This window comes from Grus americana, chromosome 20 (genome assembly GCF_028858705.1).
Source record: "Grus americana isolate bGruAme1 chromosome 20, bGruAme1.mat, whole genome shotgun sequence".
NCBI lineage: Eukaryota > Metazoa > Chordata > Aves > Gruiformes > Gruidae > Grus > Grus americana.
In genome coordinates this window covers 1,459,249-1,481,439 of record NC_072871.1, presented here as the reverse complement: position 1 = coordinate 1,481,439, position 22,191 = coordinate 1,459,249, and the positions used below count along the sequence as shown (strand labels likewise).

The 22,191-nt window shown below is 51.9% G+C and overlaps 1 protein-coding gene across 3 annotated transcripts in view; it reads left to right on the top strand.

Annotated features, from left to right (window-relative positions):
- Nucleotides 1-7,646: 7,646 nt before the first annotated feature.
- RGS3 (regulator of G protein signaling 3) overlaps nucleotides 7,647-22,191 on the top strand; it is an 84,835-nt gene continuing 70,290 nt past the window's right edge. The window contains exons 1-3 of one of the 3 annotated variants that reach the window (XM_054848554.1): nucleotides 7,647-7,780; nucleotides 12,578-12,727; nucleotides 20,046-20,096. In XM_054848554.1, coding sequence (XP_054704529.1) covers nucleotides 7,750-7,780; nucleotides 12,578-12,727; nucleotides 20,046-20,096 — 232 coding nt within the window. In that variant the 5' untranslated portion in view covers nucleotides 7,647-7,749. Of the gene's footprint in view, nucleotides 7,781-12,577; nucleotides 12,728-20,045; nucleotides 20,097-22,191 lie in introns of those variants that run through there. The other 2 variants (XM_054848555.1, XM_054848556.1) reach the window with 2 other exon arrangements.

The following is a 22,191-nucleotide window of genomic DNA, read 5'->3' as shown; positions in this document are numbered from 1 at the left end:
ATGTACCCAGTCCTGAGGACAACCTGATTCCTCCACAATTTTGTTCTGTGAACTTTATTTCACACTGTATACATCCTCAGTGTTTTGGCCGTTTTTTTCCTGCTAAGTTAATTTGCACAAATTTTCTGTTTTGCAGCGTATTTAAATAGATGATACCATCTCCCTGCTCTCCCTGCTGGAGTGGTTGCAAAGATGATGACTGCAGATGTGAACCAGTGGGATGAAGCTGTTTGGGGTACGGTTAGTTGTCAACATCCACAGTGCTGGGATACACTAAAGAGAACTGAAGGGGGACATCCTTGGATCCATTTAGGAAACTCTTTCAATTTTTAGAGCCTTTTTGGAAAGGGAAGGTAAAGTTATAGTTAAATTCTGATTTCCACTAAAGAAAGGAAAAGAACATTCTTACTCTTGAGATAACTAACTTGGAGTCCTAGCGAGGGTAAGGCAGTTTTTGGTTTTCATGTGAGGTAGTTGGTCAAGTTGAACACTGCTCACAGATACTTAGATTTCTAAAGCTGGAAGTGATCACTAGGTTGCCTAGTCTGATCCGTGTAATGGAGGACTTCACCAGAATTTATCTCAGTGTTTAAATAAAACCTCTCTACTGTAAGTCAACTTGGATGGCTGACATCAAGAAAGAAAGAACATTTTACTTTCCTTGGCAGGAAAAGTATTTCCTGTGGCAGGAAATGGCTTGTTAGATTTAGGTGCTCAATTTCCAACATGATTTTTTTTCCTCATGTATATACGTGCATATAACCTCACTCACTAATGATTTTATTCTGCCTGTGGACTTCAGCAACTTGCTTTAGTTAAGTCCTTGCAAGTGAGGTTTGTATATCAGCTGCCTGGAGCTTGCTTTATATACTCACTGGTCATCTCTTTCTAGTGTGTGCCTGTAGGTGTGATCTCCTGTTTAACCAAGTGATTCATTGATATCAGACAAATCTTGCAGTCCTATCCTTAAAGGCTTTTCTTCTGGCTGTCAACAAGAACTGGATCACTACGGACAGATAATTAAGGAGAGACTGGCTATACTTGCCTTACTAGAATTTCTTGAGATACACAGGAGTCTGACCACGTGTCCTCCTCTTCTGGAGCTGGAGAGAGCCCTTTACTGGTGGTTCTGAGCAGCAAAGGGGCTGTTGGGGCTGTAGATGCATTTTTGGCACTTAGGCCCTGGGAATGTGGTCTGCATATAGGAAAAACTGTGGTTGCTGTAAGGTAAATTCTTTTTGTTTGCTTAGCTAGAAATTCTGGCTGTTGTTAAATGGAGCCATGGTGGCCATGCACTCTATAGTCTGTAATTATCAGATCCTCACTGTTCATCTTGCATTTGCTTTACTTTTCTTAGATGAACTTCTAACATGGAAAATAGTAAACATCTCCCCCAGCCATTCTTCAAGGAGGTCAATGAGATGTTCTGAGCATCACAGGATTCCTTCCACCTCTGCCGCACCCTCTCTTCTGCATTCTCTGGTTCAAGAAAGCTCAGAAGATGATACTGATATCAGGAATTACACTGAAGGCCTCTCTGTGAGTTTTAAGCCTGCAGGAAAGGTGGACGCTCTGATGATAGCCTGCTTGTTTTTCTCTGAATTTCACAAAAATGTTACATTTATGATCCAGCTGCAGCGGACACGGCACTAACCACGTAGTGTTTGTACTCTGCAGAACGTGCTCTTAGTACAGATGGGTTTGAATCTTGCTTAACTTTATTTCTGTGAAAATTATACTTCAATATCATCATGGCCAAAGAAATAATAATAGTAGTAGTAATAATAATAAGTACAGATTATTCCTGTATTGAGTAGTCATTGTAGAACATGTATATTGTTTTCATCGTTCTTGAAGACGTATTGTGATAAGTGCGATACAGGTCCTCTAATAAAGAGGCTGTTACTGCAATAGATTAACCTTGTCCTCTTCTAAAAATGGGGGAGGAAGCATGCCAGAAGGTGGTACAGGTGCAAGCTGATGTTCTGATCTGCAAAACCTTCACCCTGGGCAGGAAAACCATCCTGTTGGGTCTGCTGGGAATGCTCTCCGGTTGCAAGATTAAATGCAGACACAAGGCTCTGTGAGGTCTTGAGCCTGCAAATCATTAAGTTCCTAATCACCACTGCAGGCCTCTTCCCCCTCGTTAGTGCTAACTAGATCCACCCTAAGCTGCTGTGGGGAGCAAGTTACCACTGCAGGCGAGTCAGAGGGGCCAGCTAAGGGCTCAAGGCCAGATTTCAGTGTGTGCTCTATTAGCTAGCTGCGTTTGGAACAAAACGGCAAGAGAGAGTGTTTGCAAAGCTGAAGGCAAGGATGCAGCTCAAACTGGAGTGGCTTCTGTTGGGGTGAGGTGTTGTTACAGGTATTTCCATTTACCAGTTTAAATTTGTCTGTGAGACTCTGTATGGCTGCTCTGCTTGGTTGTTTGGAGTTTTTTTGGTTCTAGAAGATGAATGAATTTTAAACACTTGATGGTATCCTTTTTAAAAGGAAATAAGATTTTACTTTGTCATTATATTTTCTAGATTTTCAAGTGCATCTGTCCTCAAACTTAGCTCTAATGTCTGGAACCACTCCATCTTTCCTTTCCCCAAAAACAAAATAGGCACTGCAATGAGGAGCCCAGGTCCCAGGGGAGTGCACTGCCTTGTGGGTGTCACTCACACCCTTCTCTTCCCACCTCGGGTCTTCTAAGGTTAGAGCATCTCTGGCTAAGGCCTCCAAATACAGCAGTTTCCTCCTCAAAATATCTTTCTGGGAACCTTTTTTATCATAAACTAATTCAGCAGTTTTGACTATCAAAACATTGCTAGCCTAAAACTCTACTGATTGAGTGGACTTTCCTTTCTGACCGAAGAAAGATATTTGGACAAATTACGTGTACCAGTTAAGGAGCTATTTTCAGCTGCGTGGACCGACTATTACATTAATGCTAACTTTGTTAACTCACTTTGGGAAGTGCTTTGAAAAGGAAACCTGTAGGGTAACCTCTGATTTGCCTTTTGTACTGTTCATTTGAATTTGTTTCAGCATGAATCTTGCTTCTATTTGTACTGCAGTTCAGGAAGGCCTGTTTTTCCAGGCCTGAACTCTGCAGCAGGGTCAGGCATTATCTCACCTGGACAGATGAACCTCATGCTCTTTAATAACATTGTAAAAGTGAGTGCTTTCAGCTTGGAGGGAGGGGAGCACCTTTCTGACTACAGATAATATAATTGTTGTGAAACAGTATATGCAATAATCAGGCTATGCTCTGCTAATTGGTTTAGAATGCAAATTAATCCATAGACATGGTTTAAAGCAGCCACATTAAGGCTGAACTAATGGTGTGTCACCACCCAAATGGGATCCAACTCCTTCTATGGCTGCAAAACGTACAGTAAAGTCAAGTTGACCCTATTGTAGTGGAAAGTCCTTGAATTGAAAATTGTTATGGGCTGGGCAACTATTTTGGGAAAACGTCTCATGTGCCTGTTCTATTCTTGTGTTATCCCCTAGGCATCACCTTCTGCCCGCTGTCAGAAACAGGATACTGAGCTACACAGACCTTTATCCGACCCAGTATGTCTGCTTTTATTTTCTTCAATATTCTTGAATTCTGTTAGGAAAAGGCTCTTCACCGAGAGGGTGGTCACTCGCTGAAACAGGCTCCCTAGGGAGGTGGTCACGGCACCAAGCCTGTCAGAGTTCACGGAGTGTCTGGATGATGCTCTTAGTCATACGGTTTAATTTTAGATAGTCCTGTGAGGAGCAGGGAGTCAGACTCGATGATCCTTATGGGTCCCCTCCAACTGGAGAGATTCTATGTGCCTGCTCCCATGCTTGGGCAAAAGGGGAGAGTCAGGATCATACAGTTATGGGGAGAGAAAGAAGGCAGCCTCCCTTTCAACAGCAACCTTTGACTAAATTAGCTTAATCTGAACATGAAAGCATAGGAGAACTTTGGGATGTTTTACTTTGTGCTTGTGCAGGCTAGAAGTGGGGTTTCACCAGGTGATGACAGAGATCTCTGCCAACAAAAGGGGCAGCTTATCCCTTTCCATTGTGCTGTTTCTGGCGTTTGATCTCTGTGTCTCCCCATCACATGCCCTGGCCAATTCAGTTTGCTATGCTAACACCAGAAATAGTTCATTTTCTATGAAATTAGTGAGGTAAATTGGGTCACCAAAAGGTTGAATAGTGCTAGAGTCTGGGTGAAGCCCTGGAAAGCAGAGCCCAAGTGCATGGTGTCACCCAGCTGGTAGAGCAACTCAACTATTTCATGTAGATGTAGCTTCAGACTGTGCACACAATTCAGCTCAGGTGACAGGCAATAACTTTTTAAGCTGTTTTAACTTAATTACTTTTGTCTCTGTAAGTGTACTGAGGCCAAAATCATAATTCCCAAGAGAGCTTTTGCTATATTGAAACCTATGTCTCTTATGAGAAGTGTCACTAAAATTTTTAAAGACCCAGCTTGATTATTACATTATTTTTATTGCATTAAAATAAACCAGCAATGGCTTAATACTTAGTGTTTGTCATAATCCAGTAATCCACAGCAGCTGCAGGCTCAGAAAAGTGACCTCTTGAAGTCTCTAATTGTGCCGTATCTGTATGCCAGCTTGGAGTGTTTCGTTTTCCTGAGACAGCTGCTTCTAAGCAGGGGAACTGTTCAGAGTGGAAATCTGGTTAAGTTGGTCCCAAATAAACAGAAAAAATATCAAAAGCCTGGACTTTTGTCCAGGAAGCAGTGTCAGGGTAGCGGATACAGAGGTAACAGCTACTCTTGCAGCAGAGTGCTGGATCCCAGCCCGGTGTGCGAGGCGGCAGGGTCCAAGGGCAGAGGCTCAGCATCGCAAACCCGGAGATCAGGTAGCCCCAGTGTCTGCACAGGAGTTTCTAAGTGGCAGCAGCTGCTCCAGTGACCTGTGGGACCAGGTAATCCTTGTCCAGGATTGCTGCACATCACCACTTACTGTTGAAGTTTTTGCTGTGCTTTCACTATATTTATTTTTTCGCGTATGTATTTGCTTGACCTCAGTTGCCTTCTTGATCAGTTGTAATGGGCTCTAGGACTGCTGCTGCAGGAGAACTGGATGTTCAGATCGGATGGCCTTTAAGAGATGGGGAACATCTCGTGGTGCTACTCTCCACTACTGTAATCGAGGATTCAGAGCGCGTGGGGAAGAACGGTGCTGTGGGTTTATGTAGTGCTGTAAGTAGCTGTGCTTTTATTCAGGTTAAAGCCTGTAAGACAGGTATGTGTTACACACCTTCCTACGAACACCCCACTGCCTTAGAGAAATGCAATGCCAAGGACAAAGCCTTGGTAAGATTGTGAGGTGTTTGCGTAGCGTTCCTGAATTAGGCGTGTGCCCAGTCTACTGTTATTCTGCAGGCTAGAAATGACAAAAGGGGAAAAAGAGAAGTTGGGGGGGGGGGGGGGGAAGGAAGAAAATAGCACCAATGGGTCATAACAAATTATAGGGTCAGTCTCTCCTCTCCTCCTTCTGAGAGTGAATCAGGCTGTGCTGTGTTCCTGAGGAGAGCCCACGGGTTGCTCTGATTGCCAGTGTTACCTGTGGGTGCCGTTTCCTCACTGTAACGGGTGGCAGCGGGAGGCTCTGCCAGCCCTGGTGGGAGACGTTTGGTACGGGATGTTTCTGGAGCGATCAGAAGCATTGCTGTGCTTCAAAGGGTCCTTTCCGAATTAGGCCAGGATGTCTTATGCCTCACCAGCACGGGGCAGGCGAGGGAAGCAGCCAGGCAGTTTCTGCAGCCTCAGAGCATTCAAAACAGGTGAAAATCTTCGAGAACTGAAAATAAAAACAGAGCTTCTAGCTCTCCCACCTGTTTCTCTGCTGTGTACTGTTTCATGGAGAGGAGCTGATTTATGGAGTAGCTCCAATACAAACCACAGCCTAGCTGTAGCTGCCTTAGTCTGAACAGTTTCAGCCTCAGTTTAGCCTTAGCACTAGAAGGGGGTGAGGGACAAGATGAACTTTTTTCAGAGTTCAGCAAGCTTGGCCCTGCTGAAAGATGGGCACAGGAACAAGCAGTTGTGCACGCAGGCTGTTCTGTGCTCTGCATTCCTGTGAGTAGCCGGGGAGGTTTGCAACAGCTCCTGCTCACGTGGGATTCGTTACAGATCCTTTGCCTGCCCTAGAAGTACTTGCTGTGCTTTAAGCCACAGGCATCCTGAGCTGGTACGGCAATGCCCCACCAGCGCAGAGGCCAAGAATCAGTGTGGGTTAGTCCCTTTGCAGGTTCAAACTGTTAATTTTTTTGGGAAGGGGCAGAGAGAGAGATTTAGAAAAGGGCTCAGCCAAATAAGTTTGTTATCCAAAGCTATGGATGAAAAACGTCAAACACGTCAGGTCCTATCCAAGTGAAAAGGCAAGGGTCTTGTAAAACTCTGGACATTGCGGTGACCCTGGTATCTCAGCAAGGCAGCAGCACTGAGCTGAGTGCTGTGTTGGGATCCTGTGCTGGCCGTGGCAGACACTGCAGAAGGGGGTGGATGTCTTTGGGCAGTGGGCAGGAGCAGCTTGCATTTCCTACCTTGGGTCAATGCTAGTTTAATCCCCAGTGCAGCGTTCGCGCCGTGCAATTGAAGATGCAATTTTGCAGGAGCATGGAGTCCCAAGTGCATCTGCTTTGAAACCCCACCTGCGCTGTGAGCGGATGGAGCCGCAGTTTGGCAAAGGCAGCGGCAAAGACCGTGCTGGGGCATGGTGTGGGTGTTGCTGTGGGTGCAGTGGCTGGCTCACAGATTTGGGCTCCAGTGGGACATGCAGACTCTGGGATGTGAGCAGAGCAGGCGTGATGTTTCTGAAGATACCCTTGCACCAGGGGAAACCTTTCCTGGGCCCCAGATTGGAAAAGGATTTAGTAATCAGCCAGTCTGCATCTGTTTGGTTCCTCACTGGCATTTTTCAGGGAACGATTTGGCTGTGCTTGCTGCAGAGGTGGTGTCGGGGACAGGAGCCCCCCAGCTCTGCACTGTACGAGATGCTTGCTGTAGACTCCAGAGGAGAGGGGGCTGCAGCAATCCCACCGCTCGGAAAGTGCTGAGGTTTATGTGTCTGTCCTGTATGGCAGACTTTGCTAATCCCAGAAATCTGCCCTCAGGATTTCCCAGAAATAGCCCAAACCCTTTCTGTTCTAATCCTCTTACCATCTGGGAAGCCAGGTAATTTTTCCCAGTCTGATTTAGTTTCTTTAGTTTCAAAGCCAGCTTCAACCTTACGGGTTTTCCGTGTGCGTACGTTACCCTTTTGCCTGGAATAACTGTCTAAGCACGTGTTTGGATTTGAATATCCAGCCAAAGGTAGATCCTACTGCTGGCAAACTGAAATTTGTGATGGAAACCTGTGTTAAATTTTAAAAGAAAGTCATTAACTCCTGAGCCAACCAGCTGAATATGCAGTTTGCTGGAGACTCTAATAGAAACGCAGGTTAAGGTCAGTCCCCAGGGGTTTGAATGTTAAGAGGGAAGTTAGAAAGAGTCGGTATCTCGCTGTTGGGAGCCAGTAGGGAAAGGGGCCGTTGCTCATGCCACCACTGCCATCTCTTCCTGGCATGCAATTTAATTTGTAACTTCCCTGCTTCCTTGGGACATCTATATACTGTTTTTTTTTTTTTCCCCCCTCTCCTTTACAGTGGTGCCAAGGTCAAAGGCTCGTGGCAGCTAAATCACAGCTTAAGTGCAAGACGCTGGTGCTTGGACGCTGCTGGAGCGAGTGACAGTCCTGCGCGGGAGTCATGGAGCGGCTGGGGGAGCCAGGGCTCGCGTGTGAGTGCTTGGATGATTTCTCTGCTTAGTTTGCAGTGCTGCTCTGTCTCCTGGGCGAAGGATGGATTATGGCTGTGCCGGTGCCTGGTTATCACCACTGAACCACGCGCTGGCGCTTGGAGGAGACAAGGGGCTGTATCTCCCACACGCCCTTTGACGGAGATGCCCAGCTCCTTGTGGGACTGTTTGCTGGTGGCAGACCTTGGGACTCTCTGGTAGCGCCTTGCACTGTGGGATGGCACAGGCTTGAGTCTGCTGGGATTTGGAAGTCAGGAGTGGTGTTTGCAGCCAGTCAGCCTCAAGCCCTCTAGGAGGAGAGTGTGTAGGGCTCCAGCGGCTTTGGAGTTCCGGAGTCTGACAGAGACTCTTCTTTACCTTTTCTATCATTTTTTTTATTTTGAAAAACCCTATCTAATGGGATTCTTTTACTCAAACTTGTGAGACTGGCTGCTTTAGAGAGACTGAGTTTTGTTACTGTCCTGTTTGTCTTTCCTTTTGTCTCTTAAAAGCATTTTGCAATACAGACACAGAGAGAGGAGGCTTTGTGTGAGCCTGGGGAGCTCCTAGGGGACAGGGTGGCCTGTAAGCCACCTCTCGCTGCGCGGGCTGGGGAGCGCCGCGGGCTTGGCAGTGCTGGAGGGGAACAGCACAAGCTGTGGTCTCGATGCTGTCATGAGGATGTGTGGTGAAGGAGACGAGGACATGGCAAGGCTGGGCTGGTACACGCTCTGCTTGTGTTAACAGAGGTTTGGGATACCCAGGACTGCAGAGTGGATCGTTTGCTTGTTCCCTCAGTAGGACTGCTTGGTGTTGTGTGTGCTGGGGGTCGAGATGTGCTGTGCTGGTCATTGATAGCTGGGGATGCTGTGCACTGAAACATGCAATCCCGGACTGTACATTTGTTTGTTTTCCAGGAGCAATTAAATTTGCTGGGATAAAGCTTTAATTTTGATGGGTGGCAGATGGAGATCACTGGGAATGTCAGCAAATGGATTCACCTGAACAAATGAGGGGAAGAGTTTTTGATAAGCGTGAAGGGAGGGACATTTTGAAGTGCCTTAGAAATGACCCCGTGTCCCTGAGCAGTGCCCATCCCATCTGTGTGCTGGTTCCCGGTTGTCCAGGACTGTGCTTTGACACCATTTACCTGTGCGTGTGGTGCTGAGGCATCAACAGGGCTTCTGGGGGACGTGGCAAGGGATGGATAGATGTTGGGGACAGTGGCAGGGTCCTTCTTCAACCCTCCTGTCCGGGAGGTGACAGCAGCACTGACTATGACCCAAGGCAGTCTGGGGCCTCTCTTCTGGGAACCTCCATCTGTGACCTTGCTGTTAGGCACAGCTGTAAGAGAGGAGTTTTGAGCCTCCTTGAAGTTTCTCTGCAGACCCTGGGGCTGGGATGATGAGGGGTCCCCAGACCCTCCCTGTGGGGTGGAATGGAGAGCTCCTGTAATGTTCTGTTCTATAAATACGTGTGACTCGGTTCCTCTCCCAGGGTTGTTGCCAGTGCTGCCTGTGAGGAGAGGGGAGGAAGGTGAGGGTGGGATGAAGGGGTTCATCCCCTCCCCAACTCTGTGTCCAGGGCTCTCTTGCATGTCAGCAGATGTGGCTGGGATGTGGTAGAGGATGTGACACTTCTAGTTTCAGGTCGTTAGGATTTGGATGAGCTCTGATGTTGGTGAGCTCTGCTAGAGCTGAAGGCTTCACTGCTGGGGAAAGCCAGACCTGCTCTGCTGGCTGTACCTGTGTATACGTGGGCCATGGGGACGTGTTTCTAAGTGCCAGGGTGCAAATATCTCCTTGGGCAGCTGGAGCAGGAAACTGCAGGATGTTGTGGCACAGGCTGCGTGCTTGGCCAGGTTGTCTCCTTGCTGGCGAGCCTGTGTGTGGTGCAGGGATGTACTCCTGGCTGCTGGTGAAGGACTGTGTCCTCTCTGGGGCTCCATGTTCCCCTCCTTCTGTTTCTGGGTTTGCACAACTGCATTAAACCCTACCTCACACAAAGCAGCTGTGCCAGATGTGGGAAGCAAGGTACTTGTTATGGGCAGAGATGCTTTTATCACAGAGCCCCAAGAGCTGGAGCAGCCTTTCCCCTCCTGTGTCCATGATGCTCCACCAGACCTCGCCCTGAGCTTGCTGCTCCCAGTGCCTGTTGGAGAGGCAGGAGCCAACAGCACCAGCTTCCCCTGTGGGTTGGTTACCAGGTCCTGAAGGACTCGGGAGCTCTGGAGGCTGCAGGGTAGCACTGGGAGCCATGGGGCCACCAGGCAGCCAAAAGAGTTTAGTCGGTGGCCCAGGTTTGTGGGGTGTGGACCAGTGTCACCAGGCTGCATCTCCTGCTCCCCTCCCACGCCTCTGACATCATCAGCCTCACTGAGAATCGGGGATCCATCTTTCCCCTGTACTCAAATTCAGTAGTATTGTGGGAAAAGACAGATGTGTTAGAGCTGCTGAGAAACCAGAGGTTGCGGGAGCTCCTGGTGCTCTGGCTCTGCCTGTCCCACAGGAGTTTCTGCTTGTTGAAATGTCCTGCACTGCTTGTGCATCCCCTGCATTTTAATTAGGGCAACAAAGGCCACTACGGTGCTAAACAAGCAAGCAGCAATTAAAGAATAAATCACATCTTTTTTAGGGGCCCCCTCTACCCCACCCTGAACTCAGGGTCCCTGCAGCTGGAGAGAGCAGGAGGTGATGGGGGCAGAGCTGGAGCCTGCTGGGCTCCCAGGCATCGCTGCTGAAAGCCTGGGCAGCAGGAGGGTTGCGCTGACAGCTCTCACCCACCGTTGTGCCTGCTGCCTCTTCCCCTGGGCTGTGCAGTCCCTTGGGTGCAGGAGGCTCCAGCAACGCAGCATCCGTGGGACGGCTCTGGGTGCTTCCCTGAGCAGGAAGGTGACTCTCTCAGCCCGAGTGGACTCAGCTCTGGGCTTTTTTTGCTCCACTGATCGCTGAGCTGCATATCACACAGCTCACATCCCGACTCCTGCCTCGCTGCGGCGCTGTGTGGAGAAGGGGCAAGGAGGCACCTGGCCCCTCTCCACCATGGGACAGGAGCTTTGCGTGGGAGCTGCCGGCAGAAAGTCCTGCTAGGCCTTCACATGCTCTAAACATCTTAGGAGGCAAATAAAACAGTGAGTGGCATTAGCTGTCTGCTTGGCTGGGCGCCTTCTCAAGGCCCCTGCGGGTTGCCAAGGTTAGGGCAGAGCACTGTGGGGGGCAGGCAGCCCAAACAGAGGCAGGCTTTTTGTCTGGAGGCCTTTGGAGACTGCTGGGTCGTTATTTGTCTCTCCCCCATGCCCAAAGGGGCTGTGATTTATGGCAGCAATACAATCGGTGTCTGTTGGCAGTGATGGATTGGGCCGTCCAGAGAGCATCCCTCCCTCCTTCCTTCCCTCCCTTGCTCACTCCGTGTCCCTTCTGTTGCTTTTCCTGCAATTTAAGGCAGTTTTACCGGTGTAAATTCAGCCAAATCAAGCCAGTGCCCCTGCCAGAGAATAAGCCAAACTTTGTGGGAAAAGACAGCTTTTCTAGTAAGCAAACAGCCCTTCCAAGTTGCATACCTCTCATGCCAGGACCCTTTGGCTAGAGGCTGTGAGGATGGAGCTGGGGGGATGTTTTGGGGTACCTGAGGGCATTGGGCAGTGCCAGGTCCTGTATGTCCTGGTACACACTGCTGCATCACAGGGCTGAGTGGCACATCCTGGCTCCGGAGGGCTCGATCTTGCATCAAAATCACAGGTCAGGCTCTTTTGCTTTTATGGATGGGGGGGTGTGTGTGTGTGGCATGGCTCCATGATGGGGTGAGGGATGCTGCGCTGCCCTGCTGCCCTCGCGGGGGAATTAACCTGTGACCCCATGGCTTGGGCTGTCCCGCGGGGTGTTTGCACTGGGTCTGCAGAAGGGCAACGTGAGACATTTGTGCCACACTAATCCTGTGCTGCTCAGCTCTGTGGAAGAAGCCTGGGCAGATGTTTCTGATCCTCAAGAGTTACTGGGCCAGGCTGGTTCCTCTGCTCTGTGCTGTGGCTGGGAGATATCTCTATCAAGGCTCCCATTTCTGGGTCTGTGCACTTTTGTCTCTATCAGCACGGGATGCTGTGGCAGGTTCCTGGGTGGTGGTTTGATGGTTGTGAGCCAAGAGAGGCAGACTGGGGCTGGTGTGCCATCTGCAGGGTGCTGGCCACAGGGAAACCATCAAATTCCTCTTGTGCAGAGTGTCCATGCTGCTCAGAGCCTGAGCACTTCAGTGGGTTGTGGACTGGGAGCTGGATCTGAGCCAGGGCCTTGCAAGACTGTCCTGAATGGCTGGCAGCGGCAGGGCAACATCTCCAATGTCCTGGAGAGCTGCTTATGGGCTAATGAAGCCCTGACAGGGCTGGTCATCTGTTTTAAATATAATAAAATATAGCAGTGCTGAGCAGAGCCTCTGGGATGTGCTTGGTGCATGTGAAGGGCCATGGTCAAGGCTGCAGATGAGAGACAACTCCCTCTGAATCTGGTGACTCCCTCTGGATGTGGGTCTGTGTGACACTGGCTGTAGTGAATCACCACCACTCCTCTCCTTTCTGCAGGCAGCAGGGCTGGCAGTGGGATGACGGTGTGGGGCAGATGTGCCATGCTGCCACATTTGTGCAGGGCTGGCCAGGGGACCTGGCAGCATGGTATTCTGGGGAAGGCTGGGACAAGGTGGAGACATACCCTTGTGGTGGGTAAAACCAAGGGTCCTGCAGAGCTTGTGTTCTCTGTGTCCCAGCTCCCTGTCCTGCCGTATTCTGTTCTCATATCCTCTTTTCTCTGGCAGGGACAGGGCAGAGTCCCAGGTTACTGGAGCTGGAGCGTCTGCCAGCCCTGATGAAGGCACGATGTGGGGCTGTACGACCTTCCCTGTGGAAGCAGAGGGGACCATCGGGGAGCAGGAGGAAGATCAGCCATGCACAAGTGAAGGGGAAAGGTAAGCGATGGGGGTGTGAGAGGGGCTGTGGGCTAGCTGGGGGCTCAGCCCTGGCCAGGAGTGTGTGGAGGGGTGACCATGGGGAGGAACAGCAGCCCCTTCTCAGGGCTGAGCTCTCCCATTGCCCACTGCCGCCTATGCCCAGGGCAGCAGGACCCGTGACTTGGCCGCTCTTCCCCAGAAAGCCCTTACGGGGCTGATGTAGGCTCACCACAGGGGATCTAGGCGCACCACGCGTTGCTGTGGACCTGTAGCCTCGCAGCAGTGCCACGAGGAACTGAACTCATTGAGCATGGCATTTCCTGCAGCACGGGGTGGTGTGCGAGCAGGTCACTCTGCTGGGCACTCTACTGGAGATCAGCCCCCTGTGGGGCCCTGAACTGTGGGGAGCAGGGCTGCATGGATCTGTGGGTGGGAAGCAGAGAGCTCTGGGACAGCCCAGCCTTTGGGGAGGGGGCTTTCTCAGAGAAACCTTCTCCATTGTTCCTCCACACTCTCCAGAGCTTGTGCTCAGCCCCAGGTGCCTCCTGGTAAGGTGTGGTACAGCGTTCAGAGCTGGTGGGTGCATTGCCAGCTTCCGAGGGGTGGGAAGGGCTGCTCTGGGGTCTTGCAGAGTGACCCCCGTGAGCCTGGAGGGCTGCGTGCCTCTTTCCCTCTCATATGAGAGCCAAGCAGGTAACGTGTGCCCTGCCATCCCTCCCGTCCTTGTCTCACCCCCACAGGCCAATTCTCTTGCATCCTTTCCTTGCCTGCAATAATTTCCCCAAAGAGTTGTGAATGCTGCTGTCCCGGGTCGCTCCGGTGGGACAGTTCCCCGAGCAGCTGAGTGTGTGCTAGCAAACCCGATGGCACTAACAGTCACGGGATTACTTACAGCCTGGTACGCTGCGGAGGAGAGGAAATGTTGCAAAGTATTCCGCTTTTCCCAGGAACTCATTCCCAGTGCATCAGCAGGGTGGCTGTGGGATGGTGCCGGCGTGGGTCCCAAGTCTGCGGAGGAGGGCAGAGTGCTGCCCACGTCCTTGCACGTGGGGCTTGGGCCTGTTTGCTCAGGCAGGTGCGGTCCCTGTTCAAATCCGCGGGGCCAATGGGAGCCGCGCTGTTCAAACGTGCGGCGGTTGGACGCGTGTCCCATGGAAACCCGGCTGCACGGCTGCCTGTCACTCCCAGCTTAAACGGCTGCTTGGCTTTCCCGGGCTAGGCAGGGAGGGCTCCAATTACTGGCTAATTAGAGGTGTCCTGCCATGGAGCCTGGCAATGTCCACAGAGTCTCGCTCTGCACCCGCCAGGCTGACCCCCTGGGAGCTTCTTTCTACCTCACCACGTTCGGTAAGTGCTGAGCCTGCAGCTCTGGGGAGCAGGGGGTGCACCCGGTGCCTGGGGATGTGGCCCTGGCCGGTACGGCACAGGGAGCTGCAGCAGGTCACGGCCAAAGCCTGGAGTGGTAGGAACGGGCAGGAGAGCTGCTCCCCGAAGGCATTAATGCTGAACGGCAGCCTGCTTGCTTCTGCCTCGCTGAGCCAGAATAATGCATGGCTCCATCAAGCTGGTGAACAGGAGAGCACCCTGAAACCAAGCTGCAGCTGCCGAGGCGTGCTGCAGCAGCCAGCCAGATGCCGAATACTGGGGTCATTTTTCCCCCTGGATGGGCACGAGCTGGGATTGCTGGGCTGGGCTGGCCAGAGCCATGGCCCCTGTTAGGGCAGAGCCCCAATTTCCTCCTTTGCTCCTTGTGGATCTTTCTGGGGCTGCCTCAGTTTTGCTGCATGGGCTTGAAGAAGCCCATGGGCAGTGGTGGCTTGGCACTGTGGGCTAGAGCTGGCCCAGTGATGGCTGGGCTACGAGCCCCGTACACCCACCCTGCAAGCAGGTGAGTTTGGCAGCAAATGTCGTGATGGTTGCTTGTGTGTGATGGCTTGTCAGCCGCCGTCTTACAGAGAGGGAAGCTGGGTGCCCTTCCCGGGTGCTTTTTAAGCAGCAGTTTTCTTTCAAAGCTTTTCTTTATTTTAGTGAGCAGGGCAGGCAATCATGCAATGTGCTGTTAAAGAGGCTGCAGGGAAGCAGAGAAGGTTACGTGAGTGGAGCAGGGCATCCCTCCCCAGGGCAGCCAGGGACGCTGCTCCTTCTTTTTGGCTTGTAAGCATCAAACTGCTCAGGACAGCTGGGAAGCTGAAATCCTCCTGTCTTTGTCTGCAGGACTTGTGCATGCCAAGTAATGTGAGTTTTGTGGTGCCTCTTGGATCTGTAACCAACTGTGGGCCAAGCATCATCTCTGCAGCTGCAGTTCCTTCATGTGCTGACCATCCCTGGCAAGATGTGGCATTGCGTGCTCTGAGCAGGGGCAGGGCAGGGCCAGCCAGCCCTCTCCATGTGGGTGACCAAGGAGAGGGTCTTCACAAGGGCTGATGCCAGGGCCCGAGGCTGCAGGTGGTGATCTTGAGGTGCTCTGCCTTGCGCCCATGGGCATGTCCTACACAGGCAGTTATCTGACACTACTTTTCCTCAGAATTCCCCCTGCCGTGTGCACCAGTGATTCTTCACTGTCCCAGCCAGGGCAAAACCTGTGTTTTTCCTCTAATAAAACAGACGAGCATTTAAGGAGCAGAAACACAAATTTTCCATTTGTCAGAGATCATCAGTAAGGAACAGATTTTCCTGCCTGCTGGGTCTGCTCCCAAAGGACACCATTCATGTGTCCACTCCCTTAGCCTGGCAAACTTCTCTCATGGGTGGGAACCTGTTGGATTACCAGCTTGTGCTTGTTCATACCCGGTTTTTCCCTGTTCTTCTTGTGCCAGCTTTGTTCATCAGCTTGAATCGCCTCTCCTGGCCCTGTGGGGCCCATATGGATGGGGTCTGCGTGCTCTCTCTGCTGCAGCCCTGCTCTCTGTGATGCGGTGTGCACCCAGGAGCTGCGTGTGGGTCCTGTTGTCAGACAAGCTGTCAGCTTTTTGTCTCCCTCTGGCCTTTCTCTGCACCTATTTTCATTTCTACTAACTTTTACTGAACACAGGTGACCTGGACAAGCTGTGTCAGGGCCTCTCTGCTGAACCTGTTTCCCTTAGTTCACGTTAGGGATGAATCAAAAGGGGTAAACCCAGGGGATAATGTTTCTCTGACCCTCTGCTCTTGGAGCAAGGTGGAAATGCGGCCAAAGAACTTGCCCTGACAGGGGATCTGCTTCTGCCCACCCAGGTCTGGAGGAAGGTTACTGCTCCGTGCGTCTGAGAATGCGACTGCTGCCTCTCCGAGTGCAGATGTTGGTACAGCAAATCCCTTCCACCAGCTCAGGCTGGATTGGCTCTTTCTGACAGCAGTACGCTCTCTCATCCCAGCCCCACAGAAACACTGAAATTGCTGCAAAACCAATGCATGCTTCCCCGGCGTGAGCAGTCCCTTTGAGGTCAGACAGGCTGCCTGGGGTGTGCGATTTGTCCCTTCATGTGCTTTGGAGATGCTTGGGAGCAAACGCATTGAGAGACCTTTCCCATGGATACTCCCAAATCCTTTCTACGAGGGGCCAATTTGTGCTACTTCTGAAAAAGGCAAAACTGCCCGTTTTCTCCCCACTCTCTTCTCTTTGGTGCTGGTGTAGCCTGCGACAGGGGGGCCGCGGGTGCTGTCCCTGCACCAGAAGCAGCAGTAATGCACGTGATGCACAAGGCCGCGGTCCCGTCTGACCCCATCCCTCGTTGTGCAGAAGCCTTGGTCCCCTGTGCTGCCCCGGGAGCTGAGTGGCCCCAGTGTCCCCACGCCAGAGCTGGGCACTGAGCTTCCTCCCCCCAAATCACCCAGCACAAAAGCTGCTTTTCTCCTCCCCAGGGCCCATTCATTACTGGGCTGACTCCTTGTCATGCTTGGTTAGACGGGGGCATTGTGCTTTCGTCTTGTAACGGTTGTTACATGCTAATAGTGAACAGCGAGAGGGTTCCCACAGCGTTGGAGATCTGGAGATAGCAGAAGGGTTAAAGTCTTGGTCCGAAAGGCTGGAGTGGCACGATGAAACCGGGCGACAATATTCTCACTGTTGTAAATGGTTATTAGCTTCAATAGAGCTGTCCTGATTTACCCGCCTGGCTCTTGTCTTTACTTTCTCACCTTGCTCTCACTTGCACATGTATATGTGCACATAGGGATGTGCACTTCCACGTGTGCACACGTGCTCTCAAACATGCAGATGCATACCTGGACACACATGTGAGCTGGAGAGAGATTTGAAATTTTTCTGTCAATTTTTTTTTTTGAGTGAAAACCAAGACATGAGTTCTCTGAATTGTTTCAGGTTAAACAATCCCATAAGATATCCCCACCCTGGCAAACTTAAGCCTTTGGGCGCGTCTTTTGCAAAATGAAGCGTTGATTTTAATTTGAAAGCTGTTTAGATGTCTGTAAAATTATGTTTACAAGTTTACTTTGTTATGTTTTGTAAGCTGGAAAACAAGTGAAAATGGGATATTTTGCTTTGCACTAAATGAAACGTTGTGCTAATGACTCTTTCAATCTTTTGATTCTTCAGGACTACTGGGAAATGTTTAATTTTGGGTTGGTCCAGAACGATTACACAGATTTCAGACCCTGCACGAGCCCTAAAATCTGCACATCCTATCCAGCAGGGCAGGCGGCAGCTCCCTGGGACCCCCCTTGGGAAGCCATTCAGAGGGGCAGAGCCCTCCGTGCCCGAGCAGGGCCAGCGAGCCAGGGGCTGGCAGCCAACTGTGCATCCCGGCAGCGCTTCACCTAGACCCCGGCAAATGCCGACAGCCGAGTCTTCGTGCCAGTCTGAGTATTGTGGATAGATTTTAGGGCTGATGCAGAGTTGCTAGTGCATGGGAAAGTGAGTGTGCAGCTGTAAGTCAGCTGGCAGCCCCGTGCCCTTGCTCAGCAGGGGTTTGCACGTGTGGCTCTCACAGGCGCTGGGTTTTCAATGCTGAGAATCAGTTGCTGGCAGACAGGTCCAGGTAGTGTTGAAAATCACAAATTGCAGCTCCAGCTACGAGGTGGGAGCTCAGGGATCTGGTATGGGCATTTCAAAAGACAGTGGGAACCGTGAGTTGGATTTGGGGCTGTGTAAGAGCTGGATTTTGTTCTCAGCTCTGCTGAAGGGCCCTCACCTATGTGCAGAGTGGGCTGTGAGCAGCGTATTCTTCCACAGTTGCAGACACTGTGCTTTTGGGCAGTGACTTTGCCTGTCATCAGCCAAAGGTGTGTTTGGGAGGCTTCTTCCTTCATTCTTTCTTTAGAAATAACCCTCCCATCTTGCCCTTGCACCTCTGCAGAGGGGTTTCTGGATTCAGAGGCCTGCCTGAGCACCCCTGGCCTTTGTACTTGGGTTTCAGCTGACCCTGTCCCAAGCAGAGAAGCTCATGAGCACAGAGGTTGGATCTGCCCGCGTAGTCCACACTGCGAGCAATTCCCCAGGAGGATGTGCAGGCTGAGCTGAGTTACTCTGGTCTCCTCCCTGGGGAACCCTGGTCTGACACTTCCCTGGCTCCATCCCTCCCGCCTCCTCTCTCTGCTCTGAGTCCTCCATCCCTCTCTCCCCTCAGGTAGCTGAAAAGGCACTGGTGGGTGGAAGTGTTCCCCGCTGGGCTGCTGTCTTGTACAGTCCCATGAGGGACTGCCGAGTTCCACAGTGAGCTCTTGCTGCTGTGCTGTGCCAACCCACGCGGGGAGAAGTGTCCTCCTTAAGGGCTGCCTGTGGAGTGGGTTAGGTCCTGGGTCCTCTGTTAACAAGTCAGATCAATCTCCTGCTCCAAGAAAGATCCTGTCATTTGCTCCAGGCACCAGATCTTGGCGCTTTGAGCTCTCTTTCTCTTCTATGTTATTCTCTGGCCCGTTGAGGGGCAGAAGTGTATGCCCCTGTGATCTTACTAAGATCTGTTCTTTTGGCCTGTTAATGACTGTTGGAACCATCCTGCCTTTGATCTCATGTCCGTGCTCCTCGCTCTGCTCACCATGACGATGGGCAGCCTGCAAGGTCCCCTGCAAGGCTTGGCAGGGGGGGAGCTGGGCAGCTCCTGCTTCCTGGCTTGGTGGACAGCTGTGGGTAAGCCAGTGCATGGGGAGAAGGGGCATCTCTATCCAGACCTGCTCCAAAGTCATGTTTCTTTCATGTAGCTCCTCAAGGTTCTCCCCTGCCACCACCTCCTCAATCAAAAGCTGTTGGTGCCATTGTGCAGGGGGCCAGGCGCTTCCCTGGAGGTGCCATGTCCCTGGGAGCCAGGGGTCCTGCTTGGTCTGAGCCCCCCTGGGCTCTGCAGCAGTGGGATTGCAGGATGGTGGAGCGTTGTTCTTCCCTGGGGGTTGGGTGCTCCTGGCCTCGCTGGCCACCTGACAGTTATTCAGTGTCAAAACACAGGACCGAAACCATTCTTGTTTAATCCTAGATTAAAGCAAGTATTGACTCCTGGTTTTAGGAGATTACCTGTCTGCTCACCAGCCCATACTGCCTGGGATCCCCAGGAAATGCAGGAGGCTGCAGTGTGCTCTTGCCATGCTTCGATTCCCGGGGGCTGGGTTTGTGCTGCGAGCAGCGCTGCGTTAGTCCTTGTCGCTGCGTCTTCTCTGCTCGATGGTGCCGCTGGTGACAAACTGTTGCTGGATGTGACAGCCAGCGGAGGGGTTTCTGAGGCTTTCCTGTTTCCCCAAGCCCCCCTGGACAGATGAGGCATACAGCAGGGCAAGCAGGGAGGAGGTGTACATGGAGCGAGGTCCTGCGGCAGCGGATGGATGAAAGCGGGTTAGTGCCATGGCCCCGGTCTCCCCCAGTGGGCCCAGCCTTGGCTGACCCTGCGCCGGCATGTTCCTGCCACCAAAGGCACTGGTTGTCCTTGGCGTTCGTCCAGGCCGTCTGCAGCCTGGCCCGCTGTCACCTTCTGCAGTGGTGACAGCCCCTTGCCCCTGCAGAAGCTCGGGGGAGAGGCAAAGGGGAAGTTCAATCTGGGCTGGGGGAGGATTAGAGCACGCTGCACCCCCGTGACAGAAGGGCTAATGCGTCCCACAGCAACCGTGTCATCTTGGTGGTCCCACTTCCCTTCTGCCGTGGGCTCGTGCCTTCTGCCACTGGAGGTTACTGTTCGCAGAGAGAAGATGATTAAGGTTTTCCTGGAATGTTTTTGCATCTGGAGCTATAAGACCTTCTTGGTAGCAGATGTTTCCCCCCACCTCTTTCCCTCCCTGAGCCATGCCCCTGTGCCCGGGGTGGGCAAGCAGGGTGGGTTTGGCCCCGTGCAAGCCTCAGACTGCGGGGTCCCTGCGCTGCTGAGTGCCGGTGCGGTGGGCGAGCCCTGCCTCCTTCACCATCTCTCCTCTCCCCTAGGCCAGCTGAAGCTGTCCATCGAGGTGCGGGGACGGGTCCTGGTGCTGCACAGTAAGTATCTCCCGCGGGCATGTGGCGAGGTGGCCCTGCAGTCACGGTGGGCTGGTGATGGGGACAACACTTCCATGCCCTTTCTTCAAGCTCTTTGGAGCTTCATGGCAGCTGTCGGGAACAACTCTGTGGTAGAGTGGCACGACTGGGAGCTCTTTGATTTAGAGCCCAAACTGAAATTTCTGGAGACCTTCATTTCTGAGTGACCACAGTGTTTTGCATGCAGTTGTATTATTTTTTCTTTAACTCCATGTGAAGAGAAAAAAGGCAAATATAATTTGGAAAAGAAAATCTGAAATGCTTTGTCTCCACTGAAATGTCTTTTACATTGGCCAAAACTGTTTGCCACATTTGCCAGGATTTCCAAATCGTTCTGTTACCTCCAGATGCTGCATTTTTTTGACGCCAGCAATATTTCTTCAACAAAAGTATTTCACCTGGTTGAGGCTGGGGTTGCTGTCCCTCAAGCCATGGCGTGTCCCACTGGGGACAAGAGATGCTTTTCTCTGGGGACTCAGAGGCCACCACTGCTGGGTACCGCTGCAGGACAGCGATGCAGCGCCTGGGACACTGGCTCCGTCGCAGCCATGAGGCGGGGGACTGTGTCACTGCAGCTTTAATGGTGTTCATTAGAAAGGGCAGAGAGGGTCAGAACTAGCTCTTTTCTTTAGGAAAAAAACATATAGAGGCACTTAGGACTGCTCCTGCAGTGAAGGATCTGTGTGTCCTGGGCTCTTGGCACACATTTTTTTTTCTACCAGGGCTTGTCAGGGTTTCATGATAAGTAAACGGTTAAAGGATCAAGGGAAAAACTGAGAGCTTGAAGTGGTCAGAGTAAAAATTCCTCCCTGTGAACAGAGCAGGCTTGTTGCTGCCCTGGATTTGGGCTCTGTAGGGGGAAAGGAAAGCAGGGCCCTGGGACTCCCGGTGCTCTTGCAGGTGGCTACCCTTTGTGCGGGGAAAGCACCCTGGTCCCAGAGACCTGCGTGGCAGGGCAGAGGGGATAGAAAAGACATTCTGTTGAGCAACATCCTACCTTACAGCCCAGCCTCACCCCTGCCTGATTGTAATGAAGTGGGGGCAGTGGATGGCCTGAGCCTGGTGAGGCTGTGGGGATGGCTGAGCCACGCGCAGCCCTTGTTCTTCTCTACTCGGCAGCCACGACAGCTTGCTGCCCTTTTCCAGCTCTGCAGGCAAGCTTTGTAAAAAAAAAAAAAACAAACAAACAAAAAAAAACCAACCCCCCAAAAAAACAAACAAAAAAACCCCCACCACCACCAGCAGGAAAACATGGGTTTTTTTGGCTCCCTCTAAGCTGTGTGTGGTTCTTAGGGTTTGGCACAGGCTTTACCCCAAATCCCTCCATCTGGAGCAGCCTCAGCGTGAGCTGGGTGTGAGTCACTGTTTCATTCTGACACTGTCTCCAGTGGAGGGACTGGGAAGAGGGAAATGGTCCAGCAAAGAGGCAAAGGTCACTCAAGCCTGGGACCCGGCATCCTGCTGCATGTGCTGGATGTTCAGGGCAGTCACTGTGAGCAGGAGGTGGCTGGGTGAAGTGAGACGATCCGTCTTAGATTTTCATTGTCCACCCCAACATCTTTAAACCCAAAGCAGGTCTGGCTGGAGCAGGAAGCTCTTAGTGGAGCCTGCCATGGAGGAACCTTGCAAACTGCTCTGCAGAGTACCAGAGGGTCTTGCAGAGCCCCTTTCCCCTTGTGCACTGGGGTTTCCGTCAGACTGACTTTGTTTTTTAGGAACACGTATCTGTCTCTGACAAAGGCAAAGTCACTGCTACCTTGCTGGGCATGTTACGAGTGAGCTTTGCCTCGCTCCGACAGCCTGTCCTGAGCTATCCGGACTCTGCTGCATGGATCCTGCCTCCAGCCACACCGCTGGGCAGCGCATGGCTCCCCACTGTTGGCAGTGGTGCGGTGCTGAGTCCCTGCTGGCAGGGCTGCCGTCAGGATGCGGCCGTTGATATTTAACTTGATGATACATTTGGCTCCGGGGCAGGGAGCCCAGAACTGTGTGAAGTCAGGCAAACAAAATGCAATTTGCCATCCGGACTCTGAACTGCATCTGCCGCCAACCTCAC